At 41.9% G+C, this 18,943-nt stretch overlaps 1 protein-coding gene across 3 annotated transcripts in view; it reads right to left on the bottom strand.

Annotated features, from left to right (window-relative positions):
• The window catches only part of ARHGAP26 (Rho GTPase activating protein 26), a 414,773-nt gene that overhangs the window by 149,990 nt on the left and 245,840 nt on the right, over positions 1 to 18,943 (bottom strand). For all 3 annotated transcript variants that reach the window (XM_031449262.2, XM_031449260.2, XM_064484408.1), the window contains exons 15-17: positions 7,608 to 7,695; positions 5,866 to 5,924; positions 4,246 to 4,351 (exon numbers count right to left, since the gene is read on the bottom strand). In XM_031449262.2, coding sequence (XP_031305122.1) covers positions 4,246 to 4,351; positions 5,866 to 5,924; positions 7,608 to 7,695 — 253 coding nt within the window. The remainder of the gene's footprint in view (positions 1 to 4,245; positions 4,352 to 5,865; positions 5,925 to 7,607; positions 7,696 to 18,943) is intronic.

Genomic DNA, 18,943 nt, shown 5'->3' with positions numbered 1-18,943 from the left:
TACCCTTGAACCACACTCCGGCAGAGTCAGAAGTCCTTGTATAAGTCTATAGTCAACTCTCCATATCTCTGGTTCCACAGCCATGGATTCAATCAACATACTGCATTATGCAGATAAATAGTGCATATTTAGTGGACAAAATCCACAAATGAAGGGACCCGCACAGTTTGAACCCATGTTGTTCAGGTGTCAGTGCCTTTCTGCCTCTGGACAACCATGAGTGACAACCATGAATGTGCAGCGTGCAATGCAACATCTTCTGACCCTGAGAGGGGTGAGCCAACACAGTGAAGCTGGCCGTGACCAGGACTATGGAAATAACCCGAGTACTTCATGAGCCAAGAAATTCACTAACCCTCAGGACTGATTGTGTGTAATGAGACAACAGATTCTCTTACTGTTTAAGCCGTTTTGAATTGGATTTTTTGTTTCTTGCAGTCCAAAGCATCTAAAATGATACAATACCTCTCTGGAGAAGCAAGAAAAGGGCCTAGCAACAAAGGAATAGGTGCTTCAGGAAAGAGACTAAGATTTATTTCTGAAAAAGTGTTTTAGGAAAACCAGCTGTGAAAGGTATTTTTAATAGTCAGCCCTGATGTACAGAGGGCCCTCTGAAATCCTCCTGTGCAGCATAAACACTATGATAAAGTTACAACGAGCCACTGTGAACGGTATGTGTGGGGATATACAACATACTTGGAGTCATTATAACATTAGGCAACTACCATGAAATTAGTCTTTATTATTCATCTACTCTTATTTCCTTCTACAATGGTAAGATTGGGCTTTTTTCTTTTTTCTTTTTTTTTATCGCCCTTCTACCTCATGAATACACAGAGTTACATGATTGGAAGGGAACTCAGAAAACCAGGCTCAAAGAGATTGAATGATTTCAACAAGGTCTTACAGCTAGCTGGGGGCAGTTTTCCTTACTACTAAAAATGCTTCATGTGTGTTTTTAAAACAAAGTCATTCGCTGAACACCCAGTTTAATGCAAAGTTGAACTGTAAGGACATGAGAAATCAAAACCAGAATTTTATTTTTAGTAATTTCATTATGAAAATAAAATCTGTTTGAACTCACTGCTTTGAGTTTCCTCTTCCCTATTTCCCACACCCTCCCAAATCCCAGCCCATGTCTCTCAATACCATTTCTCCCTCCTTGAAAATTCTCGCATATGGCCCATTCTCTAGGCCACTGGTTCTGAAAAGACTGTTTGAACCTGATTTTTCTGGGAAGTAAATCAGAAATGCAGATTCCTAGGCGGGTCCAAATCAGTAGATCGAGGGTAGGGCCCAGCCCTGTCAGCGTAAACGAGCACCCCAGGTGAGCCTCATTGTGCTTTGAGTTTTGAGGCACATGACTCCAGGCTGTATGCTAGATTCCAGGATCCAAAGAGCAAACATCTAATTATCACAGTAGATTTATGCTGGAACAACAAAAAATATGTGCAGAGTTGCCTATAATTTTTATGTTCCCTCTGAGGTCTGAAACAGATCCAACAGCTCTGTGATCTGGATGCCCCCTGAATCATTTGCGTGGAGGTTTGGGGTTTTTATTCTTTCCCCCTAAGACTTTTTTCCCCTTTGAATGAATTTCTACTTGGGATTAAATATAAAATGTCTTAACTCTCCCTCCTGAGCTAAAGAAAATCAATTTTGGAAAGTGTTTCAAAAGAGTAGTTTAAAAAATACACAAAATGTCTTCCCTTTGAACCAGATGCCTGGGACTCACAGGGCCAACACAGTAGGTAATGAGAGAAGTAAACACCGGCTTTTCCAGCAGCATCAACCCTGAAACCAAAACTGAGGAAGGAAGCTGACCATTAAGTAAGTGGACCGGAGGAACAATAGCTCAGGCGTATCCTCGGGTAAGTTCGAACCTGAGAAAACAGGAATGAAACAGACAAACCCCTTGTCCCAAGTTCACTTGCCCTTCCTGTTCGATTTTAAAATAGGACGCTGCTGTCAATGAGAATAGAGAGTTCACGTGGAATCTTACAATGCCGCTGGGCTCCAGAAAATTCTTTCAGATGTAAACAAATACTCCTTACCGGATTCAGCAGTACTCATTTATACCAACTCCTCCACGACATTTTAAATCTAGAGGCTGCAGAGAACAAGGACCCAGCGTGCAGAGAATGGGAGTCCGTGTGTTCTAACATCAGCCCTGACCAACTCACATTACAGCCATGAGGGGGGTGTCTAGCAGTAGACTTCTTAATGATTACACGAACAAAGAAATGCCACATAACCTCCCAGAACCAAAGAAAATCATTAAGTATCAGAGATGAGACATAATGTTCCAGAAATGCTATAAAACAAATCAAGTCCAGCAAGAAAATTGGTTTCAATTCGTTAGAAGGCCAAAGTCAAGATCGCAGCTGTAACTTGCATATTCCACGTGTACGTCTTCTCGGGTGAGGGCCAGAGCGGACTTCACTGGGAGAGAAGAGGGTAGAACAAGAGGGAGACAGCAATCCAACCACCGGAGGTGAGGAGGCTCGACTGCCCGATACCCACCTCGAGGGTTTTGGGTTTTTTTTTTTTTTCCTCTCTTTTTCTTTGAAGGTTCCTAACAATTCTCAGGGCACTTACAAATGGGAAGATTTAGTTGTGGCTCTGCTGGATCACCACTTACTCTTGGTCTCTCTCAGTCCGATTAAACCCTCATCTCAACAGCACAGCTTGAAAAGCCCAGCTGCTTTCATCTGGTTGCTGTCTTTGTCCAGCTGCTCCCAGCAGGCTCGGAGGCCTCCTTAACACCCAGCGGCCACACAGCAGGCATGAGCATCCCGTCGTGGGCTTGGCTGCGGTATACCTGGCACCTCCTCTGCTCTGGTGCAGGCAGGCCCTTCAAGTGTGCAGGTCCTCTCTGAACCAGCTCTCCCACTTAACAAATGCTGACTAGGGTGTGTGGCACAGGAACCACACCGCCAGCTGAGAGCATCTGGAGCTACTTTTTAAAGCCCAGTTCCCATCATTTAAAACACACTTCATCATGATTCTCGGACACTTTTGCGGCATTCTCCTTGCAAACTTGCACGTTCTCCACTAAGCTTAATTGTTTCCGAACGTGCAGTTCTGATATGGCAGGGCAAGAAAAAAAAACTTGACCTGTAACAAAGCCGCCCTTGATTCTGCCTAATTACTTCTCACAACATGCAAAATACTCATTTGTTCATAATTAAAGTCTGTGGAAATCTTCACGGTAACTTACATACTCTCTCTCCAAAATATCAAATATCATATTGGTAGAAATATGAAAACAAACCATGATCATCTCCCTCAGCAGAGTATCAACTTATCCCAAAGAAATGATTTAATGGCAGAACGAAATGTGGGTAAGGGCTGGATTTATAACACATCAGTTCCATAGAACGCAGAGTTGAACGATTTAGGGTAACTGTTACACTCTGTCTTTTCTTACGCTCTAGTCTCCCATGAAGAACATCCATCAAAACTGATGGGAGGTTAGACCACACACACATGCGGTGGCTGACACCGGAAGGGGTGTCAGTGAGGCCAATCCGAAAAGGGCCAAGCAACAGTAAATACACAAAACTTCTAAACAGTTCCAAGAGTATAAATATCCTAGCAGGAAAAACAGGCCCCCACTGGTTTTCTTTCATTATCTCTGAGGGCATCTACCAATTCCTCTCTTCTTTAAATTTCAAGGGCTTTGATACATGTAACTTTTAAAATCAGTGACACTGTAGAGAAAAGGGAGCTTACTATCCCTATTTGACAGGTGAAAGAACTAAGGAATTGAGAAGTCAGTGGCTCGTCCAGAGCTAGGGAAGGGGTTTGTTAAAAACAGAACCAACTCTAGAATCCGGGCCTCTTTATTCCAAATGCAAAGTCTGTAAACCCATAACATCTTCCTGTTTGCTCTTAATCATCACAAGAACATATAACTCCTGAAAAATCTGCGCGGTGACCTGGTATCATAGAGGACTCACTCCTGTTTGCCCTTGACCATCACAAGAGCAAAGATCTCCCTGGAAGGTCTGCCTGGTGGCCCGGTCACATGGGCACTTCCCCAGCCTCCTCTGCAAAAACCATCTGACATCTGCTGCTGCCGTCCACGGCAGCTAACACTTCACACATTTCTGTCCTAAGCCTGCAGCACTCCTGATGCAATAGTGGGAGGGGGAAACATAAGCAGAACGGAGACTGGCTTCAGTGCAAAGATAAGAACTTCCCCGGGGTGAGAAAAGGGCCAGCAATCGGTCTTAAACCTACTTTGCCAAGTGGTTCATGAGCAGCTGTAACATCTGCCTGTTTTTCTCTGGGAGCCGATGAACAAGGCTGTGGATTTCAGAGACCCGAGATTCTTGATTCTCCAGCTCTGCAAAGGAAGGAGGTAGGTAATATGTGATGAATGTCACAGCTAACTCAGTGGACAAGGCCAAAACACAGGACACCATGGGTTGGGCACAACAGGCTGAGGATTTCCCAAGGGTTTAGGATCCTGTTCTGTGTACTGCTGACTAGAATGACTAGACCTAGAAGTGCTTTTAATGGCACTTCCCATAACAGAATTCATTTAAAAAAATGACCATCAAGAAAACTCAAGCCGCAATGATGACGTGATGAAATGCAGCCAGTCAAACACACACTCAGAGCAGGAACACTCTTGGGAGCAGCTGGCTTCCTAGAGCGACGGCTTCATTTCAAGGAAGGAAGGAGCTTGGTGCCCCTGTCAAGTGATAAACAAATTGTACATGAGCAACATCACAAGGGTCTCAAATACTAAAATAACACCTCGAGATGGCACCAGAGAAATCAAAGGGCCTCTCCAGCGATTCTCAGGTCAGGTGCAACCACCTGCCTGGTAAAGAACGGAACGGCAGAGAAAAGGAGAAAGTCTTCCTGCCACCCTGTAACCTACGTCGCGGGCTGTCACGTTCTCTTGGTTGAACCCGGGGTAGTGGCTCCGTTTCTCTGGGAAACAGACTGATGATACGCACCACACCTATCTACAGGACTGAGGTGAGGCTTCATTAGAGGACGGTTGCTATGGGTTTGGAATTTCTCTGCGAAGGAAATCACATAAACACTATCCTCACCTCCAGTGTTCTCCTGTGTCTTTCTCCTCTCTGTTTTACAGGGGCAACTCTGAGCAGGTAAGGCCACCTGAATATTAGGTACTACAGAATGAGGCCAGCAGTAGCTACCGGGGTAGACAGAGTCTGCAAGCCTACAGGAAGCAGGGAGAGGCAGAGGCTAGCGACACAGGAGCACAGTGGGGATTCATGCCAGATTTAAATCTGACAGAGAATCCACTGCCCCTTACAGGAGGCCTGCCCCACGTAGACAGATTCCAGTCTACTCAGGGTAGCTTGCACCTAATCCCCATGTATTTTAATACTAGTAATATGACGCTCAGGACTTGGATGATACAGCTGAAGAATGATCGGAAGCTGGAAATGCACGCCATGATGGAAAGAGGACTGGGAAGTTATATAAATGGTGTCCTATTCAGGGAAACTCGCCCGATGCTCAATTTAGGTAATGTGCAAAGTCTGATTCATTCCGAAAAATACCACTCCGGGGCTGGAAAAAACCCCAGGAGTTAGAGCTCCAATAATCAAAATTAGAAAGGCAAACTTGCTTTTCTCACCTCTCCCCACCCCCAAAAACTCACTTCTGAAGTTTCTCCCCTCCACTGGAAATTCAGCGTGGTGACAAGGTCCCTAGCAATCTGACATCGTTTTGCTCTTATTCTGCGTCAGTCTCACGAGTGTGTTATGTGCCCGCAGAATATGAGGGGTTAGGTAAATCCTTCTTTGGGGATGCTGACCTTTGAAGTAGAAATTTCTATTCCTTTCCCCTTAAAACTGTGACAAAAAGAAAACTTACTTGCTGCTTTGATGAAACTTCTTTGAAACTGGTACATCATAAGTGGTCCTGGAAGCATTCTGGAACAAAAGGATACACACTGGTCAGTTTAACAAAAACAATCATATTCTCTGTACATCGCAGCCTAGAGACCGCAAGACTGCATTACAATTTCTCAAAGATAAAAGATTACGAGGAAGTAACAGCAACTCAGTTTAGTCCAACGGAGTTTCCCTTTGGAAAGGGTCCTGAGATGTCACCTGAAATTGTCATTCTTTTCCTTTTTCAGGGGATGGATACAATCTATGCTTCACAGTCACAACTGGAAAAGTGCTAATGTAAAAGTCTAGCACAGACTGAGAGATTTCCTTTTTAGTCAGTGATTCAACCTCAACAAGAGCATTTTAAGATGTGTCTGAGGAGCAGGCAAGTAACCCAACATTTGCAGTTACCTGGGCTTAAACCCTCCTCTTCCTGGTAGCTTGTTAATTAGTCAGCTCATCTGGAGACACTATGAGAGACTTCTGTAGGTGTTTCTGTGGCGAATTCACTACGGAGCATTGCTCCAAAATGCCGAGGTGCTAGAAACCCTAACATTAGGCATGAAACAACCACATTATTACCTGCTATTTTTAAAAGTATATGTTTTACACTTACTGTCCGTAGCTCATCAATATCAACATGCACAAGTAAGTAGTAAATATGAACCTCTACCACAGGGTTTTGTATCAACCACAACGGTAGTCTTCGGAGTATGACTGTGTTTAATGAATACGTTTAACTACAAACTTGAGTTTTTTTTCTGAGAGTACAAATAATAAGCTTCTCGACAGACTATTCATTATTCATGGTTCAGACTTCATTTTATTCTCAATGGATCCCCTAATTCAACTCTTAGTCATCACTTGCATTACATCTTACTCTTGACTCCAAGACCCTTTCAGCAATTCCCCAACAGCCAATAAAACCTGCATTACCAATTCCCTTTCTGTGTCTTTCAAGCCAAGCACATTTTCACAAAACCTGTCCAAATGCTTATGCGTTTCATAATTACAGTTCTCTTCTTCGTTTAAGGATAGACCCGTACTTTCCTGTGTAAGAAGAACTGAAGTAGAGAACTTGAACAGTCCTGCACTTCAAGTCCGGCACACCCTTCAGTCTACTTGTGAACCTGAGATGTGAGCAGCTGGTCAGTCATCCACTCCCTGAATAGCCAAGGGAGGGGTGGAAGGTAGCAGTGATATCACACATTTTATTACAAAGAAAACAGTCTCTTCTCCAGTAAAGTAATATTTTCCAATCTAAGCAAAAAGAGTCAAAAAGGAATTCCATCAAGTTCTCATTTTAAAGGAGCCATGTCAACAAAATGCTCTATCTGTGCAACACACAAAACTATCGTAGCCCATAAGGTATGTCATCATGCACGCTCAACAGAATGAGACACGTGATTCCTTGTTTTCTTAACAGATGATTCAGGGATTGCAGGCAATACCATATTTTAGGTTCTGTTAAAGGCTAACTGTCATAGGAGCTTCTCAAAAAGAGCAAAGCTTCCTAAACCACTGCACAATGGCAAGCCATCAACTACGGATGATTTACAGTCAGGTTGACCAGCTGAGCGAATTGCACTCACACGTAGGCTGTTTCCACATCTCAAGCCCCCACCCACCAGCTCTCTGGAGGTTGAAAATAAAACTGCTTTCTTCCTGATTGCATGATAACAGCTGAGCTGGCACCAGGTCCTGCAAATGGAAAGTCCCTACCTTAGGTAGGTCTTCAAAGCACTAGTGATGGTCTTTATCTCCCATTCAGCACAGATATCCGTTTCTGTTTCAGAAGCTGTTTTGGGGTCTGAAACGAAGAAAAGACAATGTGTAAAACAGAGCTGAAGATACAGCCAAAAAACAAGCATGCATAAAAGCATTCAACCTCCCTACTAACCAAAGAAATCCAAATTAAAACAAAAATGACACCTACTTTTTGCTTATTAAATTAGCAAAACGTTTAAAAATCCAAATGTCTACTGCTGGCAAAAAAAAAAAAAAAAAAAATGGAGTGAAACTGATCCTCTCAGAAATTGCTGGAGGCAGATGAGATAAATGCAACAGATTTGAAAAGCAATTTGGCAATATGTATCAAGTCCTAAAACTGTTTATACCCTTTGAAGCCACAATCTCACTCTCACAATGTATCCTCAGGAAATAAGACAGGGCATGAGAAAAGCTACAAACCCACCCCCCGCAAATATGCAACACACACCGTTCTTTAGAAGAGCAACAAAACATTTGGGGAGAAAAGAGAAAACCGAAATAACCGATGAGAAAACAATGATTAAGTCAATCGTGGGATATTCCTTCTGGAATATCATGTTGCATTTCCATGATAATGATGACTATTCAGCAAAATGGAAAATGCCTGGAGTCTCACGTAATATCAAGCACAAAAAAAATTCAAGATTTAGAAGTTTGTGAGAGACTCATATGAACAAAGGCTGAAAGGAAATACTGTAAAATGAAAATACTGGTTGGGTTAGAGTGGTACATTGTGGTTTTTATAGTTTCTAAATTATGACTTGATTCCATTACTTCTCTCTCTTTTTTTTTTAATTGCCTTAAACCAAGAAGTGCAACGAAAACCACCATAATTTTATCAGCTCGATCATTTCTTCCTTTGTCTCCTCCTGCACGGACTTTCAGTCAAATGTCTGTATTTCCAATAAGGGTAGGTTGTATGAGATAATTCTTACGGTCTTTCTGAGCAGCACACGGGCAGTGAGAGTGAGAGGCCGAGGCTGGGAAATACGAACTGCTCCACAAGCCAGCAGACTGCCGTCTTCTCACTGGCGAGGCCATCAGAAGCAGAGTCTTTCAGTACAGCTGAAGGGAGAATCCAGCTTCCCTGGGCTAAAGACTGGTGACTTGCCTCCCAGCTCCATTCCCCACTTTTTTTTTTTCTGCATGGAGCCTCATTGTCAGCTGGGCTGCTACCCTTTTCTCCTCCACGTGCTCAGGTGAGGCTCCATCCTTCCAGGGGTGGAGAATGAGAGCTCTCGGAACCCCACCACTGGTTCAGGGATGAACCGAGACCCAAGCCAGGCCAGTCAGAACGAAGCCCAGGTCTTTTCCAGGAGACAACGGGAAAGACACCTACTGTTTCTTGCTGTCTTTGCACCTGGGAGATTGTCCAACTGCTCTAGGAGCCACTATGTGGAGCCCGAGAGTGAAACCGGCTCCAGACAAAGCCGGAGAGGAGAGAGGCAAAGAGAGTGGGCCTGGACGACACGGTCTGAGCCCTTGTATCTCGCCATGTCTTTTTAATCCTGTGAGCCAATAAATTCCCTTTTTCCTTAAGCCAGTTGAGATCAGGTTTTCTGTTCTTTTTTTTTTTTTTTTCAATCCAAAGGTATCTAAATGATACAGAAGGTAAACAGAGACAGCCACCGGACCGTCTCTTTCTGGACAGTCTCTGAGAAGAAAGAGGTTCCTCCTGCAGGAGGCCAACAGCCTTGCAGCTGGAGACGGAAAGAGCCACAGGCAGATGCAATATATTTTCTATTTACCAGGAAGGAACCCACTTCCATCCTAGTGGGAAGAGGCCAAATAATCACGAATGGCTTAAGGACTTAGGCTCTAATCCCCAAGTAAAGGCACATACCCAGCTGGTACCTACTGCTCTCACCATGTTTCCCTGGCACGTCTGGCAGATGAGCGAATAGAGCCCCAGTTCGATAAACGTTTGGCTCCTGAACGGCAGCACATCTGTGTGTCTGCCAGTGATCCTGGGCAATAATGGAGTCTGTCCTGACGTTTGAGACAAACAAGGAAAAGCCTAAAGAGCATGACTGTATTCCTAGGGCCACAGAATGATAAACTCCGCAGAATTCTATGAGAGCAAAAATGTCTGAGAAGTAACAAAGCATGCTTTTCCAAATATCCCAGACCTCTGCAGCTTGAATTCTTCTCTTGCTCTGCCATCTCACACTCCCTTCGTGGTTTCTTCCTGTGGGAGCCTATGTACCAAAAAGCTTTGCTGAGCAGGACCTTCTTCCCTCCCCATCCCCCAGACGCAGGGAGTGCTGCCATGGTGCATGGTTCCTGGATGCAAGACAAATGTTACTGTACATTTTTCTGAGGAACCAACCCACTCTCCCCAAGAAGAGTGAACATGACACTAAACAAGCAGCAGTTGGCAGGTCTGGGAGTTGTGAACTGTTCCATGAACCACATTTAGCAAACTAATGATTAGCTTCCACTTACCCAGGCTCTGTAACCATAGGAATATTGTGTAACCGTTACAGAAAGGAGAGTCAAATTACAGCCCGGCTAAAGGGCTTTTTATAGCACTGATGAGGCAGGGCTCATAACTTGAACATGTCCATTTTAATTCATCTAATATCCAGACTAAATTGAACACAGCCTCCCAAGCTAGCCCATTTCAGAAAGTGCTGTCAATTCCCGACTGATGCTCCCCTCACTTACAGAAGCTTCTTGGCAGCATCTTAATATGGTGCAGACACTTAATTGACCATTTTCTTCAGAACTCAGTACGTTTCTCCCTACCGTGTCGCTTGCCCATTGTGGACTTAGTAACACTGACCTAACCTCGGCGAGCAGTCCAATGGACAGAAAGGCATCGTGTAGGTACAGTGAAATGAGCGGACGTCCTCCCCAGCCTACTCCCACGTGAATTCAGACAACAGGAGACATGGACCTGAAGCAGTGGTTACAAGGGTAAATGGTCTTGGAAATGACACCCTGGGTCAGTCCCAAGATCCACTGAGTCCACTATCGCACTGCTGACAAAGACACTAAGGATCTTCTGGAAGAAGTGATTAGAAAAGCCACCTGTGTGCTCCTAATTTCCTAATGACACATTATAATCTATGCAAATTAAAATGTTTTTCTCTTTAAATGAGAAGGTAATAGATACACATGATTAAAATAAATTCAAGCAAAAGAAACTGATATACATCAAAAGGTAACCCCTTCCTCTGCTAGAGGCTGCTGCTAATACTAATTTTGTGTGTACACACACTCTAACAGTACGCACATAAACAAGCATATGAATATGGACAGCTTTCTAAAAACACAAACGCAAGCACATTACACATGTCATTCTGTGCTCTGCTATTTTCATTTAACAATAGCTTAAGAAAACTGTTCCCTTTCAGTGCACAAATCTATCTTCCTTATGGTGCTTCACCATACATAGTTAATGTCCTCATTCGTGGAGATTAAGATTGTTCCTTGGCTTTTGCTACGGTAAACAATGATGTAAACTACATGCCTTGCCCGTAGGAAGGAAAAAATCTGGTAAGTGGAATTATTGAGTCAAAAAGTATATGCATTTTTCATTTTGAAAAATATTGCTCAACTACCTCTCAGGCTGTACCATTATATTTAAGTATGAGTGGGACTCCTTCCCCAAATCCTTGACAACAGTATCAAACACTCAGATTTTAGCCAATCTGATATGTTAACAAAAAAAGAGGTCATGTTTTATTTTGCATTTTTAAGTGAGGAGGAACATTGAAAACCCTCTCCCGTGTGTGTGTGTGTGCGTGTGTGTGTGTGTGTGTGTGTGTGTGTGTGTTTTAAAGTCAAGTGTATTAAGATATACTCGCCCTCTTTGGGTGTACAGTTCCATGATTTCTGAACAATATATATAGTCATGTAACCACCACCACAATCAAGATATAGGTCATTTTCATCGCCCCCCCAAAATTCCTTTGTGCCTCTTTCTTTATAGTCAATCCCCTCCCTCCACCTCCAGCCCCTGCCAACCCATTTCCATAGCATAGTACTTCTGAAATCCATCCACAGTGCTGCACATGCCAGGAGTTCGACCCCTCTGTTACTAAGTAGTGTTTCATTTGACGCACATGCCACAATTTGTTTATCCATTGACTAGATGATAGACACTTGGGTTGTTTCCAATCCTGGGCTGTTATGAATAAAGCTGCCATCAATATTTGCACACAGGCCTCTTAGACTACATTTTCATCTCTTGCGTAAATACCTAGGAATAGAACCAGGTAAAAATACGTAGGAGTGGGTCACACGGTTAAATGTGTTTAACTTTATCAAAGCTACCAAATGGTTTTCCAAACCAGTTGGGCCATTTTGTATTCCCACCAGCCAATGTGAGAAGAAGAACTCGCACTGCTTCACATCTTCATCACACACGAAATGGTCATGTGTTTAATTTTGACATTTTAGCTGTTCTAGTAGGTGCGGAAAAATAACATTTTTAAAATTTGTTCTTCCTTGATGACTAGTCGTGTTGGTCATCTTTTCATGTGCTTTTTGGCCATTCGTATATTTTCTTTGGTGAATTGTTCAAATCTTTTCTCCATTTTAAAAACTGGGTTGGTTGTGTTCTTATTACTGAATGTGCAAGAGTTACTTTTAATACAGTCTGGATACAAATCACTTATCAGACAGAAATTTTGCAAACATTTTCTCCTAATCTGTCACTTCCCTTTTCTTTTTCTTAACATATTTTAAAGAGCAGAAGTTTTTATTTGGATAAAGTTCAGTTTATCAGATTTTTCTTTTATAGTTCCTGCTTTTTGTGCTCCACCCAAGGAATCTTTTCTAAACCAAGATCACAAAGGTTTTCTCCTGTGTTTTCTTCTATAAGGTTTATAGTATTATCTCTTAGGTTTAGGAATATCACCCATTTTGAGTTAATTTTTGTATATGGTTTAAGATAAGGGTTTGTTTTTTCTCATACGGATGTCCAATTGTACTAGTACCGTTTGTTGAAACAACTGTCCTTTCCCAATGAACTACCCTGACACCTTCAACACAGATCAACTGACCAGGTATTTGTAGGTCCTGTTTCTGGATTCTTTTGTCTATTCCACTGACCAATATGTCATTCCTGAGGAAATATCACAGTCTTGCTTTCCTGCATTTAAACATTAGTTGCATTTTATTTTCTCGTCTTTTTCTAAAATCTTCTTGAGCCTTTCATTCTCCATCTCCATTACATTTTCAAGGAAGATGTTTAAAAGTATACTATCTTCCATACTATACTACAAGCACTTTTTTCAAGACTAGATTTAGTATTTAGCAATTTGATAAGCAATGTGTTTACTCTATCCAATTATTTTCTAATTATAGAAGTCATACCTCTTAAAAGATTTTAATTGTTTTCCCTGTCTAGTGCCTAAGAATCCAGAGAACCTACAGTGACTCCTATTCTGAGATCCAACAGCTCTTACTTTCTCAATTCCCAACTTAGGAGAACCTTCCTGAAGCATCCTCACAGGTCTCCCCATGGTGGGAGGAGCAGAGAGGAAGGTGAGCTTCCATCTGCGCCCTCCATTCTCTAGGAACTCAGGATGTTGGTCATAGTTAACTTACTAGCTCCCAGTGAGGCGGGAAGCCCCATAAAAAGACCGGCAGAACCCCTAGGCAGGGCTGCTGCCCTCCTCCCAGCACCGTCGGGTTCCCTGGTCCAGAGGCTCTATCTCACTTTCTGCCTCTAAAGCGGTTAACTTACACCTAAAATTCTATTGGTTCCCTGAGCTCATTTCTGATTGGTTATTTGTTATTTCCTTCACTCCTGATTGGGTATTACTCTCACTTCTGATTGGTTATGTCTCTCACTCCTGATTGGTTATTTCCCTCACTCTTGATTGGTTATTTCTCTCACTCCTGATTGGTCTATTTCTACAAAGCTTGTTCCTGGTTGGTCAACTTCTGTTGTACTTTATTTGCATATGATGTTGCAAAGCGTAAAACTGGCAGCCTATAAAAGGCCTGTGTAAACCTACAGACGGGATCCAGAGTTTGGAGTGTTCACTCCTCTGGGCCCGCTGGCGTAATAAACCTGAGTTCTCCAACTCTCTGAGTGCTGCTTGGTCTCTCACCGGGATCCAGGGTGCTGTCACAACTGAGCTGTAACACATTTTTCCGCAACACCAGAAGGCTCAATCCTTCACCCAGCCTCCTGTCTCCTAATCCTGGTCAGCACTTGTCTGCTCCCCTTTACTGCTGGGAAAAACTGGAAAAGCACAATGTGCAGGGCTCTGCTCTTCCATGAAGCTAATTTTCAAAGTGCAGGGCGTTTCCACTCACTAGCAGGCAAGCCTTTAGGTCTCAGGAGTTGTCATGAAGAATGTCTATTACTTTAGGGTTGCTTTGGAAAGAAGTCCTTACTGGCTTTTATTTATTCTACTCTGTGAAAGGGTGTGTGGGAAACAAAGGGCACAAAGAAAAGGTCCCAAGGGAGTAAGAAGGATGGTTCCTGGCTGAATCAGAGATCAGTGGGCGAGGCATGCTACTATAATTTGGTGCTTTAAAGCATCGCAATTTAATACTTTCCATGTGTTCTCTGCAGCACTGACTTTAAACGTTAGTTTAAAGACAAAAACAAAACAGGAAAAAGTTACAGGGTAAGATGAGAAAAAACAACAACAATGCATTTGCATTCCTTTACCGCCACTGTGAGATACTAACAAAGACACACAAAAAAGGATACAAAGTTTCACCAGCACAGAAAATGTGGCTCACAATCAACATTTTCTGTCACTAGAGGAATACGCACCAGGCCAAGCGCAGGTGAAGCCTGGAGGAAGACCCACTTGGAGGAACAATGTGACAGGTGATGGATTTCCATCCACCCTAAAGTATAGCTCAAGCCACCCCCAGAAGAGGAGCCACATGCACTGTCCCCACCTCACCACAGCACACACACTGGGGGAAGCTGCTTTCCAGAGTGGCCAGAGTCTCAGCATCCTGATGTTACAATCTGGGCAGTGAACTTAGACTGGGGCAGAAGTGGAGGGGCGTCCATTTATGTTAAGGGAAGTGAATTCAGAAGGGGAGAGCCTCAGAAGAAAACAGTAGAGTGACAAACGGAGAGCCACAGCACACTTCAGATTAACCAGGAAGAAACCACACTTCTCCCAGAACCATGACCATACAGCAGAAGCAGGAGAAATCTCTGGACAGCATAGGAAGGTCCACACTAAGTGCAAGATTTCACGATGCCAGAAAGTTGGATGGAATCATGCACAACGTGAAAGGATGATTCCAATAGGGTTCAGGAAAATGGCAGCAGAACAAAGGGAATCTACCCATAGTAAATTTAACTGCAAAATTTATAAATGTCTCTGTGTTCAAGTTGAATTAAAAAGAAGACAAAAGAAAGCTAAGAAAATACCCGTTGACATAAAGCACGGAAACCAAAGCATTCTAAAAAAAATTTCAGAAAGCACTTGTTCTGTTATAAATAAAATTCAGAAAAATATGGATGCTGTGAAACATGGCATCAAAGGTTAAAAGGAAACAGATTGAAATGATAAGTGCAATAGCTGAAAGGTAGAAGTGAAAAGAGCTAAGTTAGTAAAAAAAACACTGAAAGTTCAATTATGAAATTAAAATTTCCATTACAAACAACCAAAAAAAAAAAAAAAGCCCTGAAGAAATGTGAACACATGACATGGCTATGGGGTATAAGTTTGAGAATATTTGCTATATGCAAGGAATCAGGAGAAAAACAAACATTAAAAAGATGAAAACTGAAGATAATTTATTTTTTAATGACTGAGAATTGCAGAGTAACAACCAGAAAAAGAGTATGTTTTCCTTTAGAAAAAATATGTGTGAAAACTCCTTCACTGGACACTAGCTAATATGTATAAAAGAATGACTATATGGTGGACATGAATGACTATATGGACGACATAAGTGAATAAACCTTTTATATTTGGGGAAAAATGGTATTTACAGTAGTGGAAAAGGGGGAATTTTCTCCTTCTATGGTTATTGGTTAATCAGAGAAGGACTCGAGGAAAAGGAGAGTTAGTTTCCACTTTGCCTGAACATATTCCAGATGGATTTGGAGGAAAACAAAAAGGTTTTGCAGTCCTAGAATAGGGAAGGTCTTTTAAGGCATAGTCCATCTAGGAAAAAGACTGACTTCAGAAAAGATTGGACTTCATAAAAATGTAGAATGTTTATAAGGGAAAACAAAAACAAAAGTACCATAAAGTTCAAGGTAAGTGATAATCTGGAAGAAAATATTGGTAACATAGCTTCTGTGTCTAAAAAGGTGTTACAATCAAAAGACGAATTCTCCAATAGAAAAACTGGCTTAAGAGCACAAATACATTAACAGAAGAATAAAAATCAGCAAGAAACATAGGGAAAATGTCCAATCTCACTCTGAAGCGAGACTATATAAGTATGTTTTAAAAAATACTTATAATTTATATGCAAGAAAGTAGTAAGAGTCTGGCAAGGATGTGTAGGGTATAGGACACTCGCCTCAGACTTCGCTGACAGCAAATTTGGGAATATCAATTAAAGGCCTTGAAAACATGTACATATTTTGACCCAGCAATTCAACATCTTAAAATAAGCCCTAAGGAAATAATATGCATATAAAAGTTAAAAATAACAAGAGTTAACATTTATTGACTAACATGTGGAGGCTCCAGACTCAGCAAACCACATGCATCTCTTCATTTAATCCTCCCAATATTATAAAGGCCGGGGCTATTATTACACATAATGAGACAGAAGACTAGATGGGTTTAAATAATTTGTATAAAGTCAAACGGACAAGCAGTGGAACTAAAACTCGTTTAACTCCAAAATGCACACTCTTAACCTCTGCTGTCTCTCCCGTATGGGCATGCTCACCTGAGTGCTTTCTAGAATGATGCAAAATTGAAATCAGTCTACAGATCTGAGAACAGGGGGCTGATTAAAAAATTACAATACATGGCCAAAAAAATCATACTCTAGACGAATCCAAGTAACAGTAAGTAGACACACTACTGTTACGTGAAAAGACTGCTAAAAAGCAGGATATGCATGCACACTGTGATTCCCATTTGTAAGCATTTTATTTTCTATTATAGAATATTGTATTTAAAAGATGATAGTGGTATGATTAAAGGGTCGATAAAGATTATCTCTGGTCTGCACAGCTTTTGTTTTCTTCTTTCTACTTTTTCTATTTCTCTAAATTTGTTACCATAACCACTCATAACTTTTAATCAGAATAAGTGACTTTAAATTGATAAAGGAAAAGAGACAGACATGTACTGAACATGCCTAAAGCTATCCATATTTTTTAAATGTTGAGCTAAAATTTAGAAAGATTTCTCGCCATTTAATGCTCAAGGGAAGGAACAAACCACACAATACACCCATGGAAGACACTCTATTTCTAGGAATCTACAAGCCTTCCTCCTCTTCACTGTTCCAAGATTATGCACCTCTGTTGTTAGGAGGAAGGGATGAAGGGTGGCACTTGGTATGACGCTAGTCACACATGCCGTGAGAAATTCCCGCAAGCTTTCCTAAGGAAAAGAAGATGTTATTAAAGAAGATGTTAAAAAGAGATGTTCTTGAAGTCTGGCTCTTCTATTCCTCTCCTACCTAAAGTACCTAATGTATCAAGAGTACACAAAGTAAACTCAAAGTAATCAAAGGAAGTCTCTGGTTTTACTACTTTTTAACCCACAACTTTTTTTTTTTTTTGCCAAAAAGACCAATACTGATCTTTATTCTGCTTTATTTAAAATGTGATGTCTTCCGCTTTTTCTCACTAATGATGACAAAGTAAAAGTATATTTTTATTCCTTTTGAAAAAAATATGTAGAAACTATATTCCAATAATAATAATAATATTATAACATCACAACATTTTAAGTAGCCTCGGTTAGGCATCCATTCTAAGCACTTCACTTACATTAACTCATTTAATTCTCACAACCCTATGACGTAAGCTCTATTATCAATACCATTTTACAGATGAGGAAAATGAGGCACAGAGAGGTCAATGAACTTGTCCAAGCTGCCACACAACTAATGAGCAAAAGAACCTGAACCGAGGCAACCTTGTTCCAAGGCCCGTATCTTTAACCACTACGACACACTGACTACCCTCTCCATATTATTAATACATTATTATGGGAGAGAATATTAACCTACACTTTCAATAATAAAAATGCACTATTCCACTTTTGAGAAACACTGACAAGTGATGCAAATTTTGTACAGCACCTGGCAACATAACAGGGCAGCCAATGAATACAGAACAAAGGAACAGGGAGTCAGCAGTTCACACTCAGCCCAGCCACGTCAGGGAGAGGTTCTGGAGTAGAGGAGCCGTATTTATTTTACACTCTCGGCTAACCCAGTCTAGCACCAATACCAGAACTGACAAAGATGAGAGCATGTTCACAAAAGGGAAGGGAGACAGGGCTCTGCCTTCAGGTCTGGAATTTCTCTGGCCTAATAGGTGGTTCTTCAATTCCAAGATCCAAACTGTTTAACTTAAGTGATAGCGAGAATCTCAGACACCAACCAGTCTCTACTTTGGATTAGACCTTGAACTGTGGTCACCTCTCAGCTCTGGGTGAACCTCAGTTTGGAATCCAGGCTATCTGTAATGTCCTCCTGGCAGAGACAGCTGCCCTTGTGACTTTCAGCTGCTGGTTATTAGTTTCTCATGACATTTCTCAGATGTTCATGATTATTTTGTCTGTCCCCAGGAAAACCGAGGGAGAGAACAGGACAAACATCTTGTTCAGAGGGCACTGAGAGAAGTGATAAAAACAGGAGCTTTTCATACCCCTCTTTGCTTAGCACAAACGGGCTAAGACGGTTCTTTTCTAAATTAGCAAACCCGTCTAAAATGTCATATTTCTTTTCACTAGTGTCACCTTACATAATCATCTGCCATCTCTGAAATCTCTCTGCCCCTTCAACTCCTCCATATCTAGCTGGTTACAAAGTCCTGTGGATTCTCTCTCCCCAGTCATTTTGAGCCTGTCCTTTTTTCCCAACCTCAGAGCAGCGGTCTGGTTCAGGCCGTGGTTGGGTACGCTCTGCCTAGTCTGCTGCAACTGTCTTCTTCCTCCATGTGTTTCCAAGATCAGATACATGCTCCGCATTGCTGTCAGCATGACCCTCCTAAAACTAGCATCTGATCAAGTTACATCTGTGTTGGACATACTTTTTTTTTTTTAATCACCCAGCAGCCATTATTTCATTCTATTAATAATCCTCCTCAGTCCACAGGGTTCTATGGATTAACCTCCTCCCCGCCCGGCCCTTCTGCCACCCTCCCA

The sequence above is a fragment of the Camelus dromedarius genome, chromosome 3 (genome assembly GCF_036321535.1).
Source record: "Camelus dromedarius isolate mCamDro1 chromosome 3, mCamDro1.pat, whole genome shotgun sequence".
Taxonomy (NCBI): Eukaryota; Metazoa; Chordata; class Mammalia; order Artiodactyla; family Camelidae; genus Camelus; species Camelus dromedarius.
Note: the sequence above shows the minus strand (reverse complement) of the source record. Positions and strands in the feature narration are given on the sequence as shown.